Raw genomic sequence first — 25359 nt, 5'->3', positions numbered from 1 at the left:
AGATAGTATCGTGCGTCCGAGGCCAACGACGAGTTCTGAACCATGGCCAAGAGGCCCTGGAATGACGACGACGAGCTGTTGAACTGGGGGTTGTTGAGGCACGAGAGCCACAGGACGCTGTCGGTTGCCGGAATGACGTTGGCCCGAGAGGCCACAACGCTCAAGGATGAGGTATCAAACATGGCGACACTCAGCCCGGCACCAGTATCGGAAGCCACCAGCGAGAGATACAGGTATGGCCCACAAAGCTTGAGTGAGGATTCCGATGCGTTGGTGGCCGCAATGCTGCCAAAAGGAACCAGCGAGTTGCGAGGAAACGAATAGGTGTGGAGGACCTTGCTGGGTTGGATTGCACTGATCGCACGAAGAAAGTAACTGTCCGAGGACGAGCCGAGCAGGTAGATCGTTTGGGTTGAGACATCGACGGCCATGTCGAGAGCTTGCTCGCTGGTGTTCATCGAGAGGCTCTGTGAAGTACCGATGTGTACTGAACCCGCTGTCAGCAATATCGGAATCTCGGGAGAGACTGCGTCATTGGCAGCGGCGATGCCAACGACTCCGGGTGCAGCATCGGCCCATTCCAGGACCAATGACGGACTGAGAGTGGCGGAGCTGATGGGTGGACTCGAGGCACTGATATTGAAGAGATAGAGGTTCTTGGAGTCCGATCCTTGGAGGGTTTTGACGGAAAAGACAACAGTCGAGGTGGAAGAGTCTGCGGTGGCTGAAACAAAACTGGCGTCTTCGAGCTCATCTGGCGAGCAGAAAGGAATCTGAAAGTATGCGAGCCAGGGTTGCAAGGCAGCAGTGTAAGGTAAGTGATTAGCGCGGGTCGACATAGTGGGAAACGCAGTGAGAGGACAGAAACGGTGATCGGGGCATGCAGCCCATTTGCAACAAAACAACACAAGATACGACATGCTTCGCTAAGGCGAGAAAGTGATCCATCTGCTCCACCGCCGTGATTAGCGATCGAGAGGCCCCACCTTCCAAGCCATCGAGAGGGACTCGTTGCCAGCCAGGAGACCCGTTGAGTTTTGAAGCGACGGCGACGATGCGTCTGGCTTGGTGAATCCATAGACGACCACGCCAAGCTTGGTTGAGTTGGAGCAGACGACATCATCGGCAAAGACGAGGAGCGGCCCAGAATCAAGCGGAAGCGTCGATCGCACGGCTCCTGTGTAAATGGGATCAGATCCCGTGAGAGCTGACAGGGAAGATTGTGTGCGAGCGGTCGCTTTGATAAGCACGCCGGTACTGCGTCGGCTGTGGAGCAAGGCTGGGGATAGCTGTGATACTCACAAACGTTGGACATTTAGAGTTGCTCGAATGTTTGGCTTTGCAGAGAATCCAATATCTCGCGCGCTGAAACAGATCAAAGCCTATGCTTCAATCACGAGCGGGTTGCAGCCGAGCTGAGCGGTGGGGACCGAGAAGCCTTGAAGGCGGAACGAACGAGGAATATAGCTGGAGACGCAAGAAGGCTTTAATACATGTATCGGGGGCAAGACGAGATGCTGGATATGGCAGGTCCATGAGATTGGTCCATAAGGATCATGCGATCGGTCCACGATCGCGCGCCGACCGCGAGAGATTGGCCTACAAACCTGAACGACGTCGTCTGACAGTAACAGAGGATGGACAAGAGGGATGATCGGAGGGCGAGAGAGGGGAGAAACGGTAGAGGGCTGCGGATTGTCGTGCCGAGATGTATGCGCTCCTGCCCTTGAAATCTGTCTGCAGAGGCTCTTGACAGCTTGGACGAGCGACGGATTGTTGGAGGCGACCAAGACCAAGACGAAGCCGCCGACGCAGACGGGCAAGTCAGAGAAGACAAGGGAAAAGACCAAGGCGAGAGGGTGCCGTGCAAGGACCCGAAGCGGAGCGGAAGATGGGGGGAACGGAAGGGAGAGCGGATGGAGGAGCCAAGCGGACAGGGACGGGGCCCTGAAATGTGCCGGTGGGAGCGAGCGGGAGACCCAGGGTCGAGCAGCGGGCGAATAAGGGCCAGAAAGGGGGCAATGGTAGGGTCGATGCGAGCGAGGGAGCAGCAGCGGTGGTAATGTTAGCCCGTAGTGAATGACAGTGTTGGCTGTGATGGTTCGCAGTGATTGCGTTGGCGACGACGGTAAATGTGGCCGTGAAGGATCGATATTAACGGGGTAGTGGTCGTCCGAGGAGAGTCCATCGCAGGCGTGGTTCTGTTACCGCAATGCCCATCTGCGCTGTGAATGTCGTCGTTTCCCAGCACAGCAAGAGCCTTGACTGCACGGTGATTGCAATCTCTGGCGGCAATCTCACGCAGCAATCTCTCGCATCAATCTCACGCATCAATCTCACGCGGCAATCCCACCGCAACGCCGACCTCGCGTCCGTGTGCATGCATGTCCAGCACGATCCAACATGCGATTTTGCCGACCACCTGTCCCCGCGGCAACCACCCGTCCTCCGCCTCCTCCGCCTCCGCCGCCTCCGCCGCCGCGCCGTCCGACACCCCAGACAACGCGGCCCACAGCGACACACGCCGCCAGCAGCGGCTGGCTGCGCATTCCGACAGCCAGCTGTCTTGTTCCGTTGTTCGAAGCCATCGCTCGGCCTTGCTCTGATTCATGGCACATCCGCATCGGCCTTGTGGTTGGCCAGGATCGTCTGCTGCTGTTCGAGCCACGTCTATTTGCATCCTGCCTTGCCGGCCCATCCAGGAGATTCGATCTCGCTCATCAGCTGCACTCGCCACCGCATCATCCGAAGCTCGGCCATCCGGCGTTCTCGTCGGCGTTGTCCGCCAAGTCTTCGCCCGACCGACCTGCTGCCTTCGTGGACAAGCTGCGGCCGTGCCACCCCAAAGTGCCGTAGTCCGCGCTGGTACCCGGTGTTCATGCGGTCTCGGAACGCTCGTGTCGGGCTCTTCCGGAGCTGGCCCGGCCATGCCTTTACATCCAGAGCCGGCAGACTCTTCGTGTTGTCCATCGGCTTCTTCAGCGCCGGCTCCTGCTTGGGCTTGCCATCTGGTCTGAATCGGATCTCCACCTTGACTTCGGGATATCCACTGAACTTGGGCTCCTCTTTGACAATGGCGACGCTGCTCACTTGATCTTCCTTGGCAACGGCGACAGTATGCACAGGCTCTTCCTTGACCATGGCGGTGATGCACATGGGCTCTTCCTTGACGACGCGGGTGATGTACATGGGTTCCTCCTTGACCTTGACACCATAAAACTTGGGCTCCTCTTTCACCTTGATGTCGTCAACCGTGGGCTCCACTTTGATGTGCTTCTTGGGGCTCTCCAGCTTGATGACAACGCTTCTGCAGGCCATCAGCTCGTTGAGAATCGACCCGCCAGTTCGGCTGCCCCGATGATGTGCGCGGGGCTGTCGGTTGGCTGGTTTCATCCGCAGACGAACGCCCATGGTATCCAACTTCCGCGGGCGACCCAGCATCGATGGCCCGGCTGCCATCGTCCGTTTCGCTTTGACCGAATCTACCAATACAATCTCTGGCATTACCATCCCCGATATTGCGCCGATTTCGCCCCGCTGCGGTGCACTCAGCTCAAATCGTGATGCGCGTGGTTCTCTACCGCCTCCGCTGCGACTCTCCGATTCAGGCTCGAGCCGCACCCTCACTTACCTAATTGCGGTGATGAGAATCTGCGGCAGCCAACTTGGTCGAGTTTGGGAGTCCTTCGTTTCGTCCCGAGCCCAAGCCTTCGTGGGCGGGCTGGGCTACCTCTTGGACTGCCTCTTGGGCTGGCCAGACGACGTTCCACCGAGCCTCCATGGCTTCGGCGAGAATTGCTGGGCATTCGAAATACAGTAAACCAGAGGTGAGCATGGAGGGGCAGACATTGACTCAAGGAGCAACACAGCCGTCGACCTGATGCAAAACATGTCGCCAGACCAACCCGCTATTCTCATCGGCCGAGCGACCAGTGGGCGGCCAGTGGGCGGCCTGGCCCATAGACACGGTTCCCTCAGACTCCCCAGCCGCACCCTCGCACTGCACCCCTTCCCCTGCCATACCTTCGATTCACCAGCGGCGTTGCGCTGGCCATGCTGTCTGCCGGAGGATCCCCTGTAAGCGGGCAGCGTCCTCGCCCTGGCCCTGGCCCTTCCCGCACCGATTTGGGCAAATGGATCGGAGCGGAGATTGCGACTGTCACGTGGACATCCCACATGTGTGGCGCGATTCCTGCGCAGCCCTGGCACGTGGAGCACGATCCCACATTCGGTGCTGCAGCATGTTCAGTGCGAGTCGCTCAGCCCCCAGGCGCTGCGAGCACACTTGGCCGTGATAGGCAATAGAGGAATGGGTGTGTATTCGGGGCCCCAGGAACAGCGACAGCCCTGAACCGAACAGGGTGTCCTGTTTCGTTTTGAGCATGCTGGATGTCGTTACTTGTTCTTCAGCCACACCTCCCCCCATCGCACTCAAGATTGCACTGGTGCAGAGTCGGTGCACCATGTCGCGGCTGGTCAGAACGATAACGCCACAGAATCCAAGCCAAGTTCCTTGCCAATCTTTTCCAGACAGAGCTTGATCGCCGCCGTCACAGCCGCCTCTTCGGCGCTCTTCGAGGCCGATAGCACGCTCAGGCAGTCGCACAGGTCGTGGTAGATGCAAAACAAGTGCGCCGATCGCCCAGATAGGATATGCGACCGAATCGGCGACACCTTCAAGTCAACCACGGTCTTGATCAGGACCCCAGGGCGCACGTTCAGTGCCGCAAGGTGCTCCAGGAGGAACTGGGTTTCCTGCACAAAGGCCAGCTGGAGAGCGCCGTGGGCAGCACCCTCGGCAGTGCTTGATCGTGCCTGGAATGTCTTGAGCACCACCTTGGCCTTCTGGATCAGAGCCGGCACAGCGATTTCCGCCACCCGAGTGCGGGCTTCTTCCGTCTCTGTCGTCTTGAGACTGACCTCGGCGCAGAATCCAAAGAGTACCTCGAAACACTCGGTGGCAAACTTGGCTCGACGGACCGGCTCCAGTGCACTTGGCTGGCCATCCAGCGGTGCTGAAGCGTCTCCATCCAATCCAGCGGTGTTCTCCAGATAGCTGGCACCCCGAGTCGCAATCTGTATCAGAGTGGCCAGTACCTTGTCCGAGACGTGGGATTGGGCCATATGAGGAACCACAAACGTCTCGATCGTTTGCAGAACCGAAATGTCAAAGACCTCGTCGGTCGCCAAGTCGTCTGCGGTCGCTGTTGCCGGGGGTTTGCTGGGAGGAGGAGAAAGGAGATTCCGTGCGTAAGCGGCCCGCATGGCGTCCCGTTTGTCGCTGGATCTCATTCTCGGCCCGACTCGGTGGTTCTGCATCTGCCCGGTATCCCCCGAGCTTTTCCATCCATCTTTGCACATGCTCGTTGTGTCGCACCCACCTCTTTGGCAGCAAGACACCGTCAAAGTTGTCAATGACCTTGGCATACACTTCGTCGAGGACAGTCTGAGGCAGCCCTGTGAAGTCAAGTTTATCATGAAACGAAACACAGTGTCATCAGCACGCTCTCAAAGCCACTTCTCTGGACCCTCTCGTGCGGCTCCAAAAGGGCGCATACCTCCGACAAACCGCTTCTCGAGCTCGGGCATGCCTGTTTTTGCGATCGACAAGAAGGCGTTTGATGCGAGCTTCCAGAGCGCCACGGCCCCGTCCTTGTTTCCAACTGGGGGACACTGGTACTTGCACTTCATCAGCTCACCAAGGGACTCGACAATGACATCAAAGCAGCCCGTGGTGTAGATGGACGCACGCGCAGAATACTGGTCGTACACGATCTTGAGGAGCTCCATCGACCGTCGGCTGAGTGCAATGAATGTGTAGTTGGACTTGCTGGCGGGGTCGGTGCCGACAGTGGATGCCACGCCGCTCGGGTTGGCGCTCGGAGCGACGCTCTCTGGGCCTCCGCCCGCAGCGGCGCTCAGAGACGCATCCGACCCCAGTCTGGGAGCCGACCCAGACACTCGCACCAGCGGCATCAGGGCGAATGCGCACAGGGCCGTGATCGCGCACTCTGGGGCACCTTCAATCCGCTCGATTCGGATACGGGGCTTGCGTGTCCCTGCATCTGCGTCCGAGCTGTCTCCGAGCTCACCGACAAAGACCTCCAGAATGGCGGTCTGCACGGCTGTCAGGTTGTCGAGGTCGCTTGAGAAATCCAGGCGCATGCGGCTCGATGCCAGCGCCGGTAGCGGATTGGTGTGGTATCCAGCAAGCGACACCAGGATATAGGCCAGGCGTCGATAGTCGTTCAGCGTAAAGACGGTCGCAATGGATTCGTAAATGTCCCCGGACAGAGTCGCGTACGCTGCCAGTGCCTCCTGGGAAAACGTGCCGTGGTACAGACTGCCGCGGAGCACTTTGCTGCTTCCTGCCGTCTGCGAGAGGCTTTGGGCGGAGCTGCTGGGGCCCTCGTCAGTCGTTGCCGCCGCCGCCTTGGCTCTGGCTTCGTCTGTTGAGTCGATCACCCCGAGGCCGATTGCCTCCCAAATGTCCCAAGCCGTCTTCCACAAGGCAATGAGGCGGTTCTCTGTCGCGACATCGCTGCCAACGCCCTCGATCGCCTTGAAGCCTCCTTGCTCGATAGGGTATCGGACCAGCGAGCGGAACGCCTTGATGGCCGCCATCGAGACCTCGGGGCTGCTGCACAGGCACCAAGTCTTGATGTAGTCCAGGAGCAGGCTCCATGCTTCATCAAAGCGCTTGCCAAGCTTCAGGAGGAGCGGGAAAAAGTCGATCAGAGTTTTTGTCACGCCGCCCAGCGTCAGGACCTTGGTTTCGTCCCACTGCTTCGTCATGGTGTTGCGCGAGTGATGCTGACTCGCCCCCACAGCCGACAGGAGCGTCGTCGAGACTTGCTTCTTGGAGACCGAGACCCGTGTGAGGCTGCCCGAGATCGAGAGCGGCCGGTCGCGTGTGGGCAGCTCGATGCCCTCGCCAGTCAGTTCCTTCTGGTCCTGCTCGACACGGTCGCTTGTGAGCTTGACTCGCTCGAGGAGCGGGAACAGAATCTTCCAGATACACTCGCTCCAGGCCTCGAGCGTCAGTCGCGGTCCGTTCATTGTGATCGTGCGGAAGAGCGTCTGGTTGGACGAGTTGCGGACCTCCGGTCGCGTGTCAGCACACAGCTGCGACAGATGCGAGAGCAGGTACATCCACAGCAAATCGAGGCTCTGCACTGTGATGGGTCCGTCCAGGGTATCGGCCGTGATGGGCTCGGCAGTCAAATGCGGCGACGCCGATCCCTCGATCCCTTGCCGCTTGGTCAGGACAAAGTCTCCGACCGACCACAAGAGCCCGATTGCGGTCAAGCCAATGTTCAGGTCCTCGTTCTGCGAGCCGAATCCTCCAAGCGACTCGATACAGTCGTACAGGCATCGCAGCGACAGCAGCGACAAAAAGTCCGTACAGATGAGCTGCAGGATCGGAAAGGCGTTGCGGACCAGCAGGGCGTTCTTCAGAATGGCCGTCCCCGAGGGCAGGGCCTGCCCCGCGGAGGCCCCAATGCTGTCGACCGGGCTGATCACAGCAGGCTCATCCGCGACATCGGTCGAGTTGGCAAAGTTGCGAATCGACCCGGAGGGGGTCACGCTCTTGGCAAAGCGCTTCTTGGCCGAGCCCGCGCCCGTAACCAGGGGTGTCTGGACAATCTCAAACACCAGCTCCCATCCGTGCGACAGGTTCTGGCCGCTGGTTTGGAGGATCTTGAAGAGCGTCTCGAGGCCACATTTTTGAATGTCAAAGAACCAGCCGCTCTTCATGATGCGCTCGCGCTCCTCCATCGAATACACGGGCGCCGACGGCGTTGTGCCCAGCATCAGCTGCTTGACGGGCTCGAGGATCTTCATCTCGACGCTGGGATCCTTGAGATCCGATGCCTGGCACACACCCGTGAGCACCTCCGAGAACGTCTGGCAGACCTGCAGGCGGACCGACATCGGATAGTTGGGGGCGTGCGCAATCTGGATGAGCTCCGACATGATGATAGTCCAGGTGTCAGACTCGCGTTTGGCGCCGTCGGCCTCGCCGGCAACGACTGTCGACGTCATCAGTCGGGTGGCGTTGAGCATGGCCACCTGCTGCAGCTTGGCGATGGCAAACGACTTCTCCTCGGCGCCTTTCGTGTCCTTGCCGAGAGTGTCGCGCTCGCTGCCAGGACCGCCGTCTCTGGAGACCGTCGATCGGCAGAGCTGACACAGGGCCTTGATAAACTCGGCAAAGCTGCGCAGACCCATATCCTTGGACATGTCAAAGAGCTTCTTGATCAGCGTTTGGGTCAGGACGTACTGGTTTTCGATGGGCTGGGCGCCAGCAGCGCCGGCCTTGGCCAGGTCGTCGCGGGCAGCCTTTCCCCACTTGCCGGCAGCCAAGAGTCCGTCGGCTACTTCCAGCGTCTCCAGGATCAGATACCAGGCCTTGTCTTCGAGGATGGGCGTGAGCGTGTACGCGATTGTGAGGAGGGACCGGAGACACACCACATTGCGATCGGTGAGGACCCCGAGGTTGCCTGAGGGCTTGACAGACGGAGCCTGCATGATGTTGAAGAGGCTGAATCCGCTGACGTTTTGCAGATTTGGCATATCGGCGCTGATCACGGCGGAACTAGGAACGCAGACCTTGCACAGCGATCCAATGAAGGCGTCGCGGTGAGAGACGAGGCCGAGCAGTCCGATCACGCCCGTAAAGTTGGTAAACGACCGCGTGACGAGGCCAAAGAGATCGTCGTCGACCGAGCCGGTGATGAGAAAGTTCAGGGCCCCAAGGATGCCGCCCCACGAGGCCTTGGCCATTTCGATCGCAACGATGATGTCGTTCTTCTCGGTCTCGCTCGGAGTGGTGCTGGGGGAGCGGAGGATAGGCACCACCGTGGCTTGCGATTCGACCATGTTGGCGAGACACTGGATGGCCAGATTCAAGGGGTATGTGTCTGGGAACGACGGCGGGTCGGATTTGTCGAGCTGATCGATGCTGTGACGGAAGGAGTGTGTCAGGTGCTGGTTAGCAAAGGTCGAAGCTGCAGCAGGGGGGGGGAGCTTGACCGATTTGATCGCTTCGCACATGGCTTTGGAGTGGTCCTCAATCATTATCCAGACATATGGAGATTGCAAATGCGACCCGTTTCGATCCCACGTGGAAGACGCACGATCACAAGCACCGCACACTGTCGCTGAATCGCCGACCGAGTGGCTCCGATCACTTGCGAGTCAGTAGCAGAACGTCATCGCTCCACCTACCACGGAATCTTGATGGACGATCCAGCAAAGGTAACGGCATAGGACTCAGTGCTCCCGCCTGATCCCGTGAGGGCAGAGCCCAGGACACCGCCAGTGTTGGTGGGACTCTCGCCGGCCATCGACGACGAAGCCTGGAGCAGGTAGTGCTTCTCGGAAACGATTACCCGGCCAAAGCCAGCCGTGATCTCGTAAAAAATCTTGACAGAGTGGTCCTTGGCGTCGTACTGATTGAAGATGGCGCTGTATACACAGGGTTGGTGTGAGTCCGACGATAACGTCAGCCACCACTGCTGCAGTTGGACCAAGCTGTTTTGGTGATGCGTGGTGATGCGTGGTGCAGCGAGCCCCTTACCGCAGGAGATTGATGTCGTTGCAAATGCTCTTGTACACCTCGAGTACAAGCACACGATGCCACAGTGGGGCCTGATCGCCCGCCTCCAGCACCTTGATGAACATGGACATGAAGATCTCGCACTCCATGGACTAGTGCACACAACGATACGGATGTTACCAACAGCGCCAACGATGACAGCACGGATGGATGTGATTTGGAGTTAACGATATGCAAGGATATGCAAGGATATGCAAGGATGTGCAAGGATATGGAAGGAGGTGCAAGAATATGGAAGGATGTGCAAGGATATGCAAATAACAAGAGGCGAGCGACACCCGTAAGTCACACCTATGGGCCACACCTATGAGCCACACCCGTGAGTGCCTCACTGCCCAGATCCACCAAGAGAACGACAGGCATCTTCAGCACTCGCATCCGGCAGTGCACTAGCTCGGTCAGCAGCGTTGGGTCTTACCAGAACGCCGATAAACTGCTTGGTAACAGTGTGAGCCAGTCGCGTCAACCGGACGGTCATAGCAAAGTCGTTTTTGTCCGAGAACGATTTGATGACCATCGGGCAGATACGGTCCTTCAGCAAAGCCTTCAGCTCAGGGTGCTGTGTGGGTTGAATTGCCATATTCAATGTCAGCTCAGACGAAACTGCAATCACGTCATCGCTCCAAAGTGGGCATTCTGCGGACACGGACGGCCTGAGCACGGGCGCGGTGCTGACAGCCGACTGAAGCTCAGCTCGAGCGATGCATACTTGTTTGAAGAGACCCGGGTGGTTGTTCAAAATCGATTCGATCAGCTCAAGCCCAAATCCCTTGGAGATGCCCGAGATCTGCATGAAGCCGCCGGTTTCTCCCACAGTCATGAGACACAAGTCCTGAATGCATACGCATCCGCAAGCAACAATCGACGCGGGTGTGACCAGGGTTGCGGGTTTCATCAATGTTAGCACACGTGCACATGCATATCGCCATTCGAATGTTGTCGCAGCCTGGCCCTTGGCCCTCACGGACAGAACGAGGGCCACATGCAAAGCCAATTGCGGACTGCTCCACCACCACTACCGCGGGACGGTCGGACCAGCACCGTCATTGATGAAGCCGGTGGTACCGGTTGAGCACGCACGCTACTCCACAAGACGACATAGTGGCAGCGATAAATCAACGCCCATGTGTGCAAAGCAGAGTCACACCTGAAAGAACGAAAAGGCATCGCGGGCGCAGGGAAGCAGCGCGTTGAGGGCGTTGTGATTGACAGGCAGGTCGATTCGTTCTGTCTTGAGCGTGTTGCCTGGTGCGGGATGGAAGGAATAAAGCGGTGACGGATTGTGGTTTCGAGGCGTGCCAAACAGTGAATCAGCTTTGGCTGGTTCAGCGGAAAGGACGGCCATAAAAGTCGGTCGCATGTGAACATCACAGCGTATGCGTTTACGGCTCTCCACCGACCTGGGAAGCGCTCGTCTTCCTTTGATACTTTGTCAAAGATGTGGATCACCAACTGCCGAATGGTGGCTGCGGCAGTGTTGCTGACGACAGGACTCTTTGATTCTTGAAGCTTGAAACACAGAGCCAGACACTGAGTCCAGGGACGAAGCACGATGGGTCAGCGGTCGATTCTTGAGCACTTTCGATGCCAGGACCAACATCTGCCAATTGGGATGAAAGGGGCAGCGGCAGTCGCATACCTCCGCCAGCACTTCTCCGTGGACCGACTCGTAGTTGTTGAACAGCGGAAGAATAGTCTGCAAGACTTTGAGCTGCAGATCCATTGGCGTTGCGACAAGCTCGGAGAGTGCCTTGAGAACCGGAGAGACAGATTTCTGCACGAATTCCACCAAGCGACACGATTGCGTTGGTACAGGGGCACATCCACGTTTGCCCAGATCCATCACACACATACATCCACCCAGGGCCCCTCGGGCCGGTGAGAGGTGCCGGTGAGAGGATCCAAGGACCGATGTCTCCCTGAATTTGTTTGTTGGTTTGTTGCCAACGGCAGGGCCTCGTGCCGATACCGATCGTTCATTTGGGGCAAGGATGCTCTCGGGCGATATCGGGTTGGATCAAGCTCTCCGCACTGTGCAGCATCTCACCTCGGGAATGGCGCGGTGGGAGATCAGCTTGTACACATAGCCGACGGCTATGGTCACCAGCTTTGGATTCTTGGTCTGGCATGAGAGAAGGAACGGACGCAGCGGCTCATCGGTCTTGGAGAGCTCTGTATGGCAAAATGCAAATGACCAGATGAGATGAAGCCCGTCAGTCCGTCAGTCCGACAACCCATCAGCCCATCAGCCCGTCATGTCCAAGTGTATAATCGACCGGCCAGCGTCTGCCGCGAGATCCGTTGTCGAGGCGAACGCGTGGATATCAACAGAACATGCCGCAGGAAGAGAACAACGCCACCCCTCGACACCGTCACAAGCGGCCCCCAACCCATCATAAGGCCGCTATTTTCACGGGGGGGGGAAATCATGAACGTAGTCTTTGGTGGATGCGTGTACCTTGCGCAACAACATCGACGCCGGGAGGAGCACTGGAGCTGCTGGCTTTGTCTTTCAGTGCCCGGAGGATATAGAGCACACGCTCTGCTGCCTGTTGTTGGTGGCCGCCGAGTTCAAAAGACGCAGGTCACCGTAGAGAACAGAGCACCGACAGTCGCGTGAGTACAGGGCAAGGACGTTGCTGTGGACAAGCATGAAGCTCGAGGCGGCCGAGCAAACATGGGTCAGGGCAGCCGCGATGCAGCCCAGACGATGTGGATCCAGACACCCGTAACAGAGGCGATATCGCACGGCCACGGACGGCACGCCGAAATCAGCTGGGCGACTGGCGACGCAAGCATCCGCTGACATGCCACACGAGCATAGCAGCAGGAGTCGGGGCGATAGCAACGGCAACAGCCACGACAACAGCCGCGGCAGCATCAATAGCAGCAGCAGATGCACAAGCAGATGCACGGACAGCGCCATCGAGGCGATGCAGAATGGGGCCGCGGCCCAGCACGCACTTCTTTGATGTCATTGTTTTTCTTTTTGGATTCCTGCGAGAGGTTGACGAGCTCGTTCTGCAAAAACGCCGCGAGTCCGCTCATTCTGGGCCAGGACGGGGCATGCAGGCCGGTGCTGGGCTCCTGGAAGGCAGACGAGCAAGGGTTGTTGGGCAGGCGCGGGGGTCGGTTTTGTGTGTCCTTGCCTGGAAGCCCCGCCGGATCGAGCCGCGTCGGCTCCAGCCGGATCGAGCCGGCGCCGTGGCTTGAAAAAAAGCGAAAACGCAAAAACCGATTTGGGGTGTCTGCGACAGCCTTCGACACCACATCGGCCGACCCGACAGGCTCCCCGACAGGCTCCCCGACGACACTCTGGCGAAGGCATCCCTCGCTCTTGACCCTCCAGCCACGAAAGAGAGAGAAGGATACGAAAAATAGCCACACGAACCATGCTGCCCGTTCTGCGCTCGCTCCGATCTGCGGCCTCGCCCCGACTCCTGGTCTCGAGATACGCCTCGACCTCGGCAAAGGCCAGCGCTCCTCATGCCACCAGTCCGCTGAATGGCCACCACAAGGACGAACACCACGACGACCATCACCACGAGCCCGAGGGATACGAGCCTACCGGATATTTCCTTGGACGAGCTGTAAGCACTGGCTTCTGAATCTCTCCATCCCTGGCCTTGCATCACGAGGCACAGCCAGGCGACGACACACGCTTCCCCGCGGATCTCTGGACGATGGGCTTCCGGGATCTGTTGCATGGTGGAGCACCGAGGTCAATCCTGGCTGCACATGGCACAGAGTAGGCTGGCTCGACCTGTTGATTCGCCATGCGCCCTTCCTGAGGTCCATGCAACCAACGGGCCAATATCCGCGGCCATATCCAAGGCTGCAGCCACTAACACGCTCTCTGTATGGCTCAGCCCAACGACCGCACTAGATACGCTTGGGAGCCCGTCTGGTACTATGGATACTACGGCTCCATCGTCGCCTTTGTCATTGCCTACATCTACATGGACAAGCCCACGTAAAGTATCAATGTCTGCGCTCTGATGGGGATGCAACACGGCGTGGGTGGGCTCTGGAATGGAACATGCACACGGGACTTGCTCAGACGAAGGGCCCTCTCGCTGTGGGGTCAAGTGCATTCACGTTTGCGAAGCCGGTGTCGATGACTTCAAGCGGAATATGGGCTTTGGAATGGAGCCACCGCCAAAATCGATCATTTGGCGTATTGGTCGCGAGACCCTCTAACGGCACTGGACACTGCATCTGGATTGGAGGCGACGAGAAGGACACGATACTCGATCGAGAATGGCACGCTGGGGCATATTGGGGAGACCAGACCCGGACTCTGCGGTGTGGTATCTCGTTGGTGCGCCGCCGTTTGCTCCCAAGAGCGAGATTGCGGACTGGAGCCACTCGGAATCAAAGCGACGGACATGTCTCGAACGGAGACTAAGCTGGATGGTCATCAGAGGAGAGTTGGACGAACTGGTGAATCGATCCTGGTGCTGCAGCGATCCAGCAACAGAGAGCATCGTCAGTCCCCCGGAGCGAGCCAATGATGGCCTGGGGCGACCGGGTGCTGTTGGCGATGAAAACGTGTGCGGGCACCTGCATGTGTACTGACGGATGTGTCCTCTCATCTTCCCTCTGTCTTGGGCCTGTCCTGACTGGTTTGCACGAACCACCGTTGTGCCGACGGACGACGCAACCCAGTCTCCACGAGCAGTCGAAGCTTGAGGCTCACAAGCGCCTGGTTGAGCGCGGAGAGTCTCTGGACTGGCCCCTTCCTCCTTCATATGCCCTTGTCAAGAAAAGCGAATAATCGGGAACGACGTGGCTCGACTCGATACCACAATGCACCCGCCGGAGCCGGGGCTTGCCTTCTCGCTCATCGGGAACGAATGGGAGCGGAAGCGAGGCTGAGGCGAACGAACACAAATATACAGCAACATATGCGACCGAGACACATGGCGTGAGGTGTGAGGTGTGAGGTGTGAGGTGTGAGGTGTGAGATGTTGGATGCAGGTGTGAGCAGGCAGGCAGGCAGGCAGGCAGGCAGGCGGGCGGGCAGGCAGGCAGGCAGCCCAAAGAATGAGGGGCTGGTGATCCCAGCGACGAGCCAGGTTCGCTGCATTCCCATGGGGGCAAGCCACAGATGGATATGGCTGACATGGATCGATCGGTGGCAGACCACCCCTGCATTTGCGAGCAGCAAAGAGGTCCACCTCCTCCCGACTGCCAGCAGCCCTGCCGCCGCCTGGACGGCATGTGCCAGAGTGTGACTCGGTCGCTGAGCCGCTCCCCCTTCCCGTCATAGTGGGCCACCTGGCAGCGGTAACCCACGGTCCCTGGCTTGTGCTGGTGATCCAAAGGAGAAGAAAAAAAGAAAGAAAGCGGCGAGTCGGGCCCAGGAAGAGGAGAGCATCCCACAGCACCCACAAACCCAAAATGGGAAAGAATGGCCGGGCATGAAAGAAAGAAGCGCTTCCGGCATGTCGTCCCGAGGGCTGTGCCGAGGTGTGCAAGCCGGCCGCAAGTACTTTCCGTTTCCTTCCTTCCTTTGCCCCCCGCTGCCTCGCTATCGACAGGCGAGGAGCCACGGCAAGACGAGACAAGACAAATACAGGGCCCCCAAACCGCAAAGGAAAGGGAAAGGCGGAGAGAAGGAAAAGGCAAGGCCCGAAGCATGCGCGCTGCTGACCAAGCTGCTCTGGTCCTGGATGCCCGGCAGCGGGATGCACATGGGCGACGGCTGAATGGGGGCGGCGGCTCGCGTGAGAGCGCATGGCGGTTTTGATTATGGTGCAGACCGATGCGATGGTGCAGTCGACAGATGCGATCGACCGATGCGATCGATGGATATGTCGATGCATGCGATCGATGGATGTGGCGAGTGATGCGACCTGCGGCAGTACCGGGACTCTTGCATCTCGCCATTCCGTCGGCTTGGCCAGAGCGCACCAACACGGCAATCTCGAGAACCGGCAGAGCACGCTTGCTCCCGAGCAACGAGCCGCTGAAATGGGCCCATGCCACGCCCCCTCCCCTCGGCCAAGCCGAGATGTGGCGGCCGATAGCACAAGCCCAGAGCGGAAGCCTGCCAGAGGGGCTCGGACAGGGAAGCAGACGAGCGGTCCTTGGTCGGCAGGCTTGAGCAACATCGGGACAGCGGGCCTATGGACCCGGGCGTTTCCATGGAGCACAAATACAGAAAGGAGCCGGGGACCCCCATGGCGAGGCGACGATCCAAAGCTGCTGGGCTGAGCACGCACCAGCACGCACACCAATGCCGACCACCGGCAAGGACAACTTAATGCAGGCACTTCCGGCATGGATTGCGAGCCCCCCTTCGCTCCAGCAGCTGGCACCAGGGAGGGCGAGTGGATTGGCAGACCAGGCCTGTGCTCGGCCAGCAGCAAACCCAATCGGCGGCTGGGGGCCATTGGTGGCGTCTCGTCCACCGCACCACTCGGGCTGGTGGTGGCAGCTGGTCATGCCAGCGCCCACTCAGGGGGGGATTGTGCTGGGCCGATGCGATGCTGGAAGGGAGATGCAATGGCATTGGCTTGATCGACCAGTGCACTGGGGCTGATTGACCATTGCACTGGGGTTGATTGACAACCGTGCGACTGCCCGAATCGTTACCACTGCTATCAGCATCAACTGCCATCCCGGGAACTCTACCCCCTGCATCATCCCGCTCGCTCGTGCAGGACTGGGCTGGCAGCATCGGGACACAGGCCCATCTGCATCGCGCAAGCGGGTCTGCCACGGCATCTCGGCCTTGTCGACTGCATCGAGGAGGCCAAGCACGATGACCAAGAGATCGTCATTGGCCCAACCCGCCCGATGGACCAGAGGCGCCTGACCCAGCCATGTGCCCGGGAATCCCGTTGGCCGTCGCCTCTGGGGGGCTGCTGGCGGCGCCAAGCTGCCCATCGACAACCGGGGGATTCGCGGCGCTCTGCCGGGGGATTCCTCGTGATGGCGTGGGGGGGGGAAGGAGAGCAACCAACTTGGGCCAGGGCAATGGGGGGGAAGATGGAGCGAAGGAGCCGACGGAGAGGAGCCAACCCACCGCGGGTGCACCGGTGTCGCCGGAGCGCAACAAGCGCAACAAGCGCTGGCGAGAAGGTGGGACGAATCCAGACCATGCATCTGTCCAGCATGGGGCAGCTCTGTGAATATGGTGGCGTCGGCGCACAAGCCCACCCCGGCGCTTGCCCAAGATCCAGCGCACGACGACAGCAAAGGAAGACAACGACTGCATTAGCTCGGGCGAGAGAGGTAAGCAGCAAGGCGGCGAACAAGAGACGGGACAGGCGGCCGTTTGCCGGATACGGCGCAACGTGCGGGTACGAGAGCTCGTCGGCCAGCAAGGGACTGCAGGCCTGCAGCGGCAGCGGTGGACGATCTGCTGCCCCGCACGCAATTTCGTATCTCGCCGGCGACTCTGTTCGGCAATGCGGGGGGGGGGGAAGTGTGCAGTTGCACCGGCTTGCTGCTGCTGCCTCGCACAGACTGCGGCAAGCCCGATGTGTCGGCATGCAACAGGGGGAGTGAGTGAGTGAGGGAGTGAGTGATGAAGTGATGGAGGGAGTGATAGAGTGAGGGAGTGAGGTATCGATTAACAACAACCAGCAGCAGCAGCAACAACAGCAACAGCCAGCGCCTGTGCGCTCGATTACGCCGGTTTATCGCATCTCGGATCGCACGATCAGCACTATCTCGCGGCGATCAGGCGCTGTGTTTCGCTGGTGAAACGCCGGCCGTTGGTGCGACTGCGGTTCCACCAGCGAGGAAAGAAAGCGCCGTGGCACGCAGCGGGGACGGGCTGCAGCTGGGCTGTATATGCGAGGTGTTGTTAGCTGTTGAATATCAACTATCGATTGCTAAACAACAGCTATCGATGGCTAGATATCAATTGTCAATTGTCAATTGTCAGTTGTCAGTTGTTAGATGTCCGTCGCTGGATCTGGCTGTTCGCAGCCGGCCCAAGTCGATCCAGGCAGAAGCAGCCACATGCCCGGGCGTTACGAGCGACAGTGGTGGCATGGCGATAATGCATTGGCGGACGCGCGGCCGTGCGCCCACCAAAGGGGAGTGCGATACAGCGATGCAGGAGAGGACCGCTTGTTGGTTGGGGGGGCAGTCCAGGCAAGGGACGAGTGTGCTGCTGCACAGAGAGTGTTGTTGTTAGCGCTGTTGTTAGCGTTAGTTAACAACTAGCATACCCGCCATTGCCACCAGTGTCCCAACTATTACTTCAACTGTCACTTCAACTGTCACTTCAACTATTACGCCAACTATTACACCAACTATTACACCAATTGTCACTCCAACCACCACACCGGCTGTTGCATCAACTACTGCACCAACTGCAGCCACCGTTGCCCAAGCGCGGCGACCATCCTGGCACTCGCCCGCGGCCGATCAGACAACACTCCCCAAGTGGTTACTTTTTCCCTCCCGCGACTTTGACACAGGCCCGCAACTAACGATGCACCGGCTGCCCCCGCGCAGCGCCAACAAGATCATGGACGCTTGCCCGCACAGCACCGGCAGCAGCACCGGCTTTGCCCACGCCCGGCCACAGACGCGCAGGGCCCCGCTATTTCGGCCCGCTGTGGACTTGCCCCCCCCCCGGCCTGCTTGCTGGCTTACTCGCCCCACTCCCCCTGCTTGTTGCTTGCTTGTCGCTTGCTTGTCGCTGCCGCCGTCTTTTTTTCGCCTTGTGGGCGGCCCTGGGTTCGAAATTTGCGGTCTTGTTACGCCTATAACTGCTCTGCACCCCTCCTCTCGCTCGCCGACCCCCAGCGTCGTGAGACTCTTTTTTCTTTGCCGGCTCCCTCCCCTCCGGCCTCGACCCCGCCCTCGTCGCTTGGCTCGAGACTTTCCCGGTTGGTACTTTGCACCACGGCGCATGGTCCCCTGGTCTCTCGCCACTCTTCTCCTCCACTTTGTCCTGATCTGCGAGCCCCACCACTACCTCGGCAATCGCACTCCCCTGCTGTCCACCACCGCTCCCAATCTCTCGCTAAACTCCCCTCTCTGATCCACCGCCGCTGCCCAAAGCCACGGTTGCTACTTTTTCGGAAGGGTGGTTTTGTCTCCCTCTCGCTCCAGAGCCTCCCGCCCTCAAGCCGTCGCGAGAATACTCTATTCGCCCTGGTGCACACCTCTTTGGTAAGCTTGCATTGCAGTGCATCGCATGGCATCGCATGGCATCGCATGGCATCCCATCCCTGCCGGACATTGCAGTCGCAGTGCCTTGGCGTGATGTCCCTTGGCCAGGAACACCCTGGCCGGTCGAAGCGCTGTCCAGGCGATCCATCTTGGGACCATTCGGGACCATCTGGGACCATCTGGGACCATCTGGGATCGTCCGACCACTTTTTGTACCCGCCCCGACCACCCCACCCCCCAGATCTGCCTCGATCGCTTTCCAGATCTACGCCTCTCCATGACCGCATCCACATCTACCCCCTCGCCACTACTGTCTCTCGTTGTTGCCTCGTCGGAGGGCACTTGCCACCAACGCCGTTTCCACCCCTCCTCTCCTCTCTTCGCCCCTCCCCGGCTCCACTATTCCTGGTCTGGTGGCAACGACCGCCTCCCGGTCTTTGCCACAGTTGCCACCCTTGCGTGCTTCCTCCTTTCCATCTCCGCTCCTTCGCTGTGACAAGCACTTGCTCCAGATCGCCACGAGTTACTCCCTCCCAGTCCGTCGATTGCATTCTCCCGTTACCTCCGGGCGACATTTCTCTCGCTCGCTGCGTTCGCTGTTTTGGCTCCCTCTTCCTTGGGCTCGATGCCCCGCTCCCCGAGTTGGTTCCACGCCGCATTGCTCCGTCTGTTTTGTTGGCTGCGTCGCCGCCCTCGAGTCGGGTCCGCAATGCAGTCCATCACGACGACGAGCAGCTTGCAGGCGCTCTTGTTGCATGACGCCGTCCTTGGTCTCGTGCAGTTCTCTCCTGTGATTCTTTCTCCCTCTGCTCCCGTGTCCTGGCCGTCCTTTGCAACGCACATGGCCTTGCTGCCGTTGGCGGGTACAGCATCCTTGGAGGCTACTTCCTTGGAGGCTACTTCCTTGGAGGCTACTTCCTTGGAATTGTACTTGTCTTCGGAGGGCGGTCGTGTTGTTCCCGAGAGGCTTTGCCGGGGCCACGCAGCTCCCACGCACCACGCTTCCTTTGCCGACCACCATGTTGCCCGAGCCCCTGTTCCTTGCCCGCCTTGGGCCCTATGGCAGAGCATTCGTTTGCAAGCATTCGTTTGCAAGCATTCATTTGCAAGCATTCGTTTGCAAGCATTCATTTGCAAGCATTCATTTGCGAGCACCAAGGCCGTTCGTTGCCGTCATCCTTCACTCGTGTGTGGTCTTGTGGTACCCTCTTTGCAGCGCCTGGTTCTATTGTTTGTCCACTTCCACCTCGCCCCCCGCCCAGATCACTCCCATATTACCCTTCAACCCACCCCCCCACATTGTCCATCTATCCTTTCGGCCACCCACACCCTCCCACGATCACACATTCGCTGCGCCCGCGCCCTATTTTTGTCCATCCTGCTCGCCGTCGACCTCTTAGTCCTTGACCCCGTGGTCCTCGACTTCTTGGCCCTCGCCCGACCACCAAATATAGCCGACGACCAGCCTGCTGCCGGCCGGGGCGGCACCGCCGATTGCGGCTCTTCCCGGCTGCTGTTTGCTGTCTCGATCGATCGGCTTGTTTCGTTGGGCAGCCTTTCCAAGTTATTCTCGGCCGTGTTTCCCGTTTGGGCGTGCCATTCTGTTGTGCGCCCGCTGGGCAGCCGCTGCCCCCCTCGACACCTATATATCTCGCCTATCCGCCCCTCCGACTCTTTCTGCTTTTGCCTCTTCTTCCCGCACCGCTCCATCGCTGTCTCGCAGTAGGTCCCCTCCCTCCCCCCGCCTCCAGCCCTCGACCGTTGTCCTCGACTGTTGTCCTCCCGGTCTTTGCCGGCTTGTCACCAAGACGACCCCCTCCCTATCTGCCTCCGCCGACAGTCCCCGTATCTGACCCCCAGCGATCTCTCTCTCCCCGATCTCGCCTCTGCCCACAGGATCTCGTCCAAGCCCGATCAAGCCGTCTCCCGAGCCCGAGCCGCCGCTCCCGCTCAGTCCCTTCCCTCGCCTCGTATTTATGATAGACTTTCTCCAATATACCAACCCCGCCATGCAGCCGCCGATGTACCATCCCGTCGCCCCCTCAAGTAGGCCCCTGACCTCGGCTCCGGCACAGCCCCAGGCGCTCTCGATCTCGACCTTCCCACAAGGCCAATCCCTCTACGGGATGCAGGCTCTTTCTCCCACGGGGCTCACGGCCCCTCAACGCACCGTCGTCGGCTCCTTCTATCCCTCCCACGCTGCCGACATGGCCAATCCTGCTTCGGTCTCGCCCTTTGGCCAGTACCCGCCGGCGTCGACCCCCAACCCGGCTGCCGCTGCTGTGGGTGCGGCTCCCCTCGGCCCTTCAACAGACCCTCGTCGCCCCTACCCGTCGCACCCATCGGCCTCCTCCGGCTATGTCGCCCAAGTATCGCCCTCGTCCTACGGCAGCTCCTCGAGCCCTTCTCCTCTGGTGCCGGACTCGAACAGCCTGTACGGCCCTGCTGGCTCGCTCGCCCGTTCCCACCACTCCGCCTCGACGACCGTCCGCCCAAGCTACCACCCGCACAGCTACTCGCCCTACCCAACCATGCCGCTGCTGACCCGGCCGTTTTCGCCTTCCTCGGCGGACAACTCGCAGCGCAACCTGGCCCTGGCACAGTCGCCGTCGCATCCGGTCTATGTATCGGCGCCTGGCTCAAACCTGCCCGTCCTGTCGGCCCCGGTGGCCGCGCGCACGGCGTCGCAGTCGATCCACCACGAGTACTCAGCCCAGCCCTTTGGCCACTCGCCCTACGGCTCCTCCAGCACCATTGTCAGCGCCGGCAGCAGCTCTCTCCTGGGATCCTCGACAGGCCCTCTTGCCTCCCCGCCCATCGTCACGGCCGCTGCGGCCGCTGCCATCACCGCTGGAGACCACCGTATCGGCCCCATCCTCTCGTACGTCGGCCCCCAGCAGGCACTGCCCACCGCCACGGGCGAGCCCTTCTACATGGGCGCCGGTGTGGCTCCCCCAATCTCGGCCTCGAACTTTGGCGACGGCACCCCGAACTATGCGGACGAGATGGCTTTTGGCCGCACTTCCTTCGAGACCACGCCGGACTCGGGACAGACGATTTCCCCAGCGATGGAGCACTACTACCCTGAGCCTCAGTATACCATCCGAGGCGGCCACTACGAGATGAGCGGTGTCGGTGAGTAGCATCCTTTGGCAGCGCTGTGCACTGTGTGATCTGGAGTGTGTCTGTCACGACGAACAGCGGCTTTGCTCTTTGCATCATACAGCACCAGACCTGTTGCCTCTGCTGTTTGTGTTGCATCCGCTGCATCCGTTGCATCCGCTGCATCCGCTGCTTCTGGCTGGCTTGGTCGCATCGCTCTACACTCGCTGTCAGCCGCTAGGACCGCTGCCAGAGCGGCCTCTCGATCTTGACAACAACCCTTGTCATCTCTGGCAACGACCCTGATCGCGTCCACATGGCCCTCTGTTTACGCCCATGTCCGCTGCCCTCTGGCTCCGCTGCCCTCTGGCTCCGCAGATCCCTCCACCTACAACCACATGTCTCAGAACATGATTTCGTGTCCTCATGACGACTGCACCCGCACCTTCTCGAAGCAGACCCACCTGCGTGCCCATCTCAAGTCGCACCAGAACGAACGGAACCATCAATGCAACACCTGTGGCTCGACTTTCCGCCGTTCGCACGATCTTCGGCGCCACGAGCGTTCGCTTCACTCGACAGACCGCCCCTATGAGTGCCTCGTGTGCCACAAGACGTTCTCGCGAATGGTGAGTGCATGTTCTCATCGGCAACGCGGACGACAGGGCTACCTTGGTGTGTACTTTGAAGTCGGTCCTGACCCTATTGCCATCGTTCTCATCTCTCGGCCTTGATCGTCCTGCCCCCCCCCTCTACCACAGGATGCCCTCAAGAGACACTCGATGCGGTCCAAGGGACCTTGCAAAACCGACTCGACAGAGCCATAAGCCTCTTTGCCTTAGCGCTTTCTCTTGGCGCTCTCGTGTCTTCCTCAAGACTGTGACGCGCCAGAGTAGTCCCAGGCTGCTCGCCATCTGTGCTATTCCTCCCCCCGTTCCTCCTAAGCACCTCGGTTTTGGTTTTCGTCCTCCCCTCTGCTCTTGCTTCGTTCTTGCTCCCTTCTCCGTCTTTGTTGCGCGAACGCCCTCCGCCCCCTTCGCTTGGCCGCTTATCCTTTCGCAGCGCTCGCCCCGTCAAACCTCTCCCAGTATCTGCTGAGCTGTGGCAGCCCAGCTCGAGCTGGCGATGGACCCGAGGCAAAACCCCCCACCTATCCTGGTCCTTATCCCTCATCTATATTTGTGATTTGCCTCGTCTCTTTGAAGCCCTCATCGCTATCTCTGTTCCTGATCCCTCCCCCTCCCTCGTACCTGGGCCCGCCTCTCAACTCTTCGAATCTCGCCGTGGCCAGACCGGACCGATCCCAAAATCCGTGCCAATCTCGCAAACCGATTGGGCACACCTCCCTGTCCACCACGATGATGTTGAAGCCGCTGCCGCTGCTACTGATGCTGCTGCCCGTATCTCCCCTCCCCTGAAGCGACTCGATTGCCAAGCTCCCCCCGGTACTCGCCGACTTCTCTGGGGGAAACGCGCTCGCCTATGACCCTTTTATTATTATTATCTCGCCTTCAGTTCTGATTTCTTGGACGTCTCCCTCCCCACCCCTCCTCTCTCTCTTTCGCCAACTCGCGCTGCCCTACTTCCCTTCGTCGCTCGCAATCTTGTCGTTTACAAATCGAGCTAACTATTTATTCTAGAAGCCCTAAATGGCCTCTCTCTCCCCCCCTCTCTCCTTCCTGCGCTATCTTATTTACTCGGACTGTCTTGTTAATGATTGCTTCAGAAAGCATTGCCGAGCGTGCTCTCCCTCTCGTGCTGCAATTCCTCCTCTTGCCTTTCGGCAATCGCCTCTCTTTTTCTCTCTCTCTCTTTCTTTTTATGTCTCCCGATTGATCTCCTTATTATGCTCGGTCCTTGGTCTTCCCTTAACCTCCCCCCCCCTATTTATGAAAACGAGCAGCGATAGAATAGACTAGATCTCATAGAGTGATACTTCCGACGCTCTTCCCTTTGCTCATACTCCTCCTCCTACTACTCTTCGCTTTGGGGAAACAGAGCTCCGTCACTGCCGTGTGACGCCGTGTCTTCCTCGCACAATTTTCCCCGATGGACTTGCCTGTGAAGCAAGCTGCCCGGGACGACGCCGCCTCTTTGCGCTCGCAATCCTGTCTGGATCGGGTCTTGGGTTTGGACCCAAGATCAAGGCAGCGTCGTCAAGGGCGGCTGTCACTTGCATGTCCGTCTGCCCCGTGTCCTCCGTGCGGGGGTGAGTGGGAATTGGCAGCGTGGGGGGAAAGCGCCAATCAGCTGTTCTCGCGTGCTTTCGCGCCGTCACCACGTGGACTGAGCTCATGGCCGAGCCCTAAGGGTTGTGCCAGCCAGCCCCTGTCCTTGCCCTCGCTCGCGCCCTTGCCCTTGCCCTTGCCCTCGCTCGTGCTTCTGTGTCGTCGTCCTTGCGACACAGATCCGCGCACGCTTTTCTGCCTTTTTTTCGGTGGTCTCGATCTGGCCGATCTGGCCTTGCGGTTTCCACTATCGACACCCGGATCAACAGCGCTCCCCCCTCCAAACGTGAACCGGTTCATCCTGCCGAACGACGAAAAGACGAGCATTGTCCATCGATCCATCATCCTTTGATTCACTCACAACCCCCAACCTGCAACCAGCACCGACAAATGGCCACGATCGTCAAGGAACTATGGGGAGCCCACCCAACCTTCATCCGCCAGCTGACTCGCAAGTCCATCTTTGATCTGGCCCGCAGCGCTCCAAACGGAGGGGCTGGGCTTCGGATCGCGTCGACGGAGCACTATCGAAAGGGCATGCATGACTCCTTCTACACCATCACCACCGTCAAGGATCAAGATGTGAGTTGGATCGGCAGCGTTTGAGAGACGGAGGAGGGTGGGTTCCCATGATCGTGGCTAATACGGGTCTGTTCCTGGCGCCGATGCTGCACTCGACTCGACCCAACTCGACTTCACTCGACTCGATTCGATGACTTCCAGGCGTACGGTGTTCTGACGTGGAAAGGTGAGTCTGGCCCGCGATTCTGGATCCCAATCGACGACAGGCATTTTTGAACTGGGCTGGATAGAAACGCAATGTCGTCGCCACCCGATGGCATCTCAAAGCAAACTCGATCGAGTTCTGTGAACAGCAGCAGTCCTTCGCCCATCCCCACACGCACACATCAATACGGATATGTCCTACCTCGCCTCTAACCCGATGTGAAACCACCACAATCCCACAGGCAAGCAGGGACCTGCACCCGTCCGAATTCCCAAGGCCGATGCCGGCAAGTGGCATCTGTACGAGCCGCCACATGAGCTCAAGACCATCGAGGAGAAGCTGCGGATCCTTCCGGACGCCCCGGCCCGTCCCTGAGCCTACTGAATGACGGAGGGCTGTATCGTTGCCATGGCCATAGGGCCCAAATGGAAGGCGGGAGCGACCTTCGCAGCCTCGTGCTGGGATTCACCTCTGACGTGGCTTCCGCTATCGCTATCGCCATCGCCATCGCGATTTCCAGCGTCCCCGGTCCCTGTACT

The 25359-nt window shown here is 59.4% G+C and overlaps 6 protein-coding genes across 6 annotated transcripts; 4 read left to right on the top strand and 2 right to left on the bottom strand.

The window, feature by feature from the left end:
* Positions 1 to 2657: 2657 nt before the first annotated feature.
* Positions 2658 to 4089, bottom strand: BJ171DRAFT_512569 (uncharacterized protein). The gene is made up of 3 exons (XM_053111669.1): positions 4024 to 4089; positions 3632 to 3798; positions 2658 to 3482 (listed from the first exon to the last, which is right to left on the bottom strand). The coding sequence occupies exons 1-3, from the start codon at positions 4053 to 4055 to the stop codon at positions 2671 to 2673; spliced, it is 1011 nt and encodes a 336-aa protein (XP_052964986.1). The 5' UTR covers positions 4056 to 4089; the 3' UTR covers positions 2658 to 2670.
* Positions 4090 to 4299: 210 nt separating this feature from the next.
* Positions 4300 to 12719, bottom strand: BJ171DRAFT_512568 (uncharacterized protein). Its single transcript, XM_053111668.1, has 13 exons — positions 12587 to 12719; positions 12081 to 12171; positions 11670 to 11794; positions 11262 to 11396; positions 11023 to 11152; positions 10770 to 10867; positions 10332 to 10454; positions 10041 to 10181; positions 9584 to 9714; positions 9232 to 9471; positions 5559 to 8965; positions 5382 to 5457; positions 4300 to 5221 (listed from the first exon to the last, which is right to left on the bottom strand). Exons 1-13 carry the CDS (start codon positions 12668 to 12670, stop codon positions 4477 to 4479), a joined length of 5526 nt encoding a protein of 1841 aa, XP_052964985.1. The 5' UTR covers positions 12671 to 12719; the 3' UTR covers positions 4300 to 4476.
* A 162-nt stretch (positions 12720 to 12881) lies between these two features.
* Positions 12882 to 14539, top strand: BJ171DRAFT_512565 (uncharacterized protein). Its single transcript, XM_053111667.1, has 3 exons — positions 12882 to 13212; positions 13492 to 13595; positions 14291 to 14539. The coding sequence occupies exons 1-3, from the start codon at positions 13015 to 13017 to the stop codon at positions 14397 to 14399; spliced, it is 411 nt and encodes a 136-aa protein (XP_052964984.1). The 5' UTR covers positions 12882 to 13014; the 3' UTR covers positions 14400 to 14539.
* Positions 14540 to 16452: 1913 nt separating this feature from the next.
* Positions 16453 to 17144, top strand: BJ171DRAFT_476382 (uncharacterized protein; the record flags this gene model as incomplete). The annotated part of the gene is made up of 3 exons (XM_053108830.1): positions 16453 to 16711; positions 16826 to 16864; positions 17098 to 17144. The coding sequence occupies 3 exons, from the start codon at positions 16453 to 16455 to the stop codon at positions 17142 to 17144; spliced, it is 345 nt and encodes a 114-aa protein (XP_052964983.1).
* A 3260-nt stretch (positions 17145 to 20404) lies between these two features.
* BJ171DRAFT_163458 (uncharacterized protein) lies at positions 20405 to 23103 on the top strand. The gene is made up of 4 exons (XM_053105894.1): positions 20405 to 20485; positions 20660 to 21898; positions 22244 to 22494; positions 22627 to 23103. The coding sequence occupies exons 2-4, from the start codon at positions 20740 to 20742 to the stop codon at positions 22690 to 22692; spliced, it is 1476 nt and encodes a 491-aa protein (XP_052964982.1). The 5' UTR covers positions 20405 to 20485; positions 20660 to 20739; the 3' UTR covers positions 22693 to 23103.
* Positions 23104 to 24483: 1380 nt separating this feature from the next.
* On the top strand, positions 24484 to 25195 carry BJ171DRAFT_476379 (uncharacterized protein; the record flags this gene model as incomplete). The annotated part of the gene is made up of 3 exons (XM_053108829.1): positions 24484 to 24675; positions 24817 to 24841; positions 25062 to 25195. 3 exons carry the CDS (start codon positions 24484 to 24486, stop codon positions 25193 to 25195), a joined length of 351 nt encoding a protein of 116 aa, XP_052964981.1.
* Positions 25196 to 25359: the final 164 nt, after the last annotated feature.

The sequence above is a fragment of the Polychytrium aggregatum genome, assembly GCF_025602895.1.
Source record: "Polychytrium aggregatum strain JEL109 chromosome Unknown BJ171scaffold_28, whole genome shotgun sequence".
In the NCBI taxonomy this organism is placed as follows: domain Eukaryota; kingdom Fungi; phylum Chytridiomycota; class Chytridiomycetes; order Polychytriales; genus Polychytrium; species Polychytrium aggregatum.
This window is presented reverse-complemented; position numbering and strand designations above follow the sequence as displayed.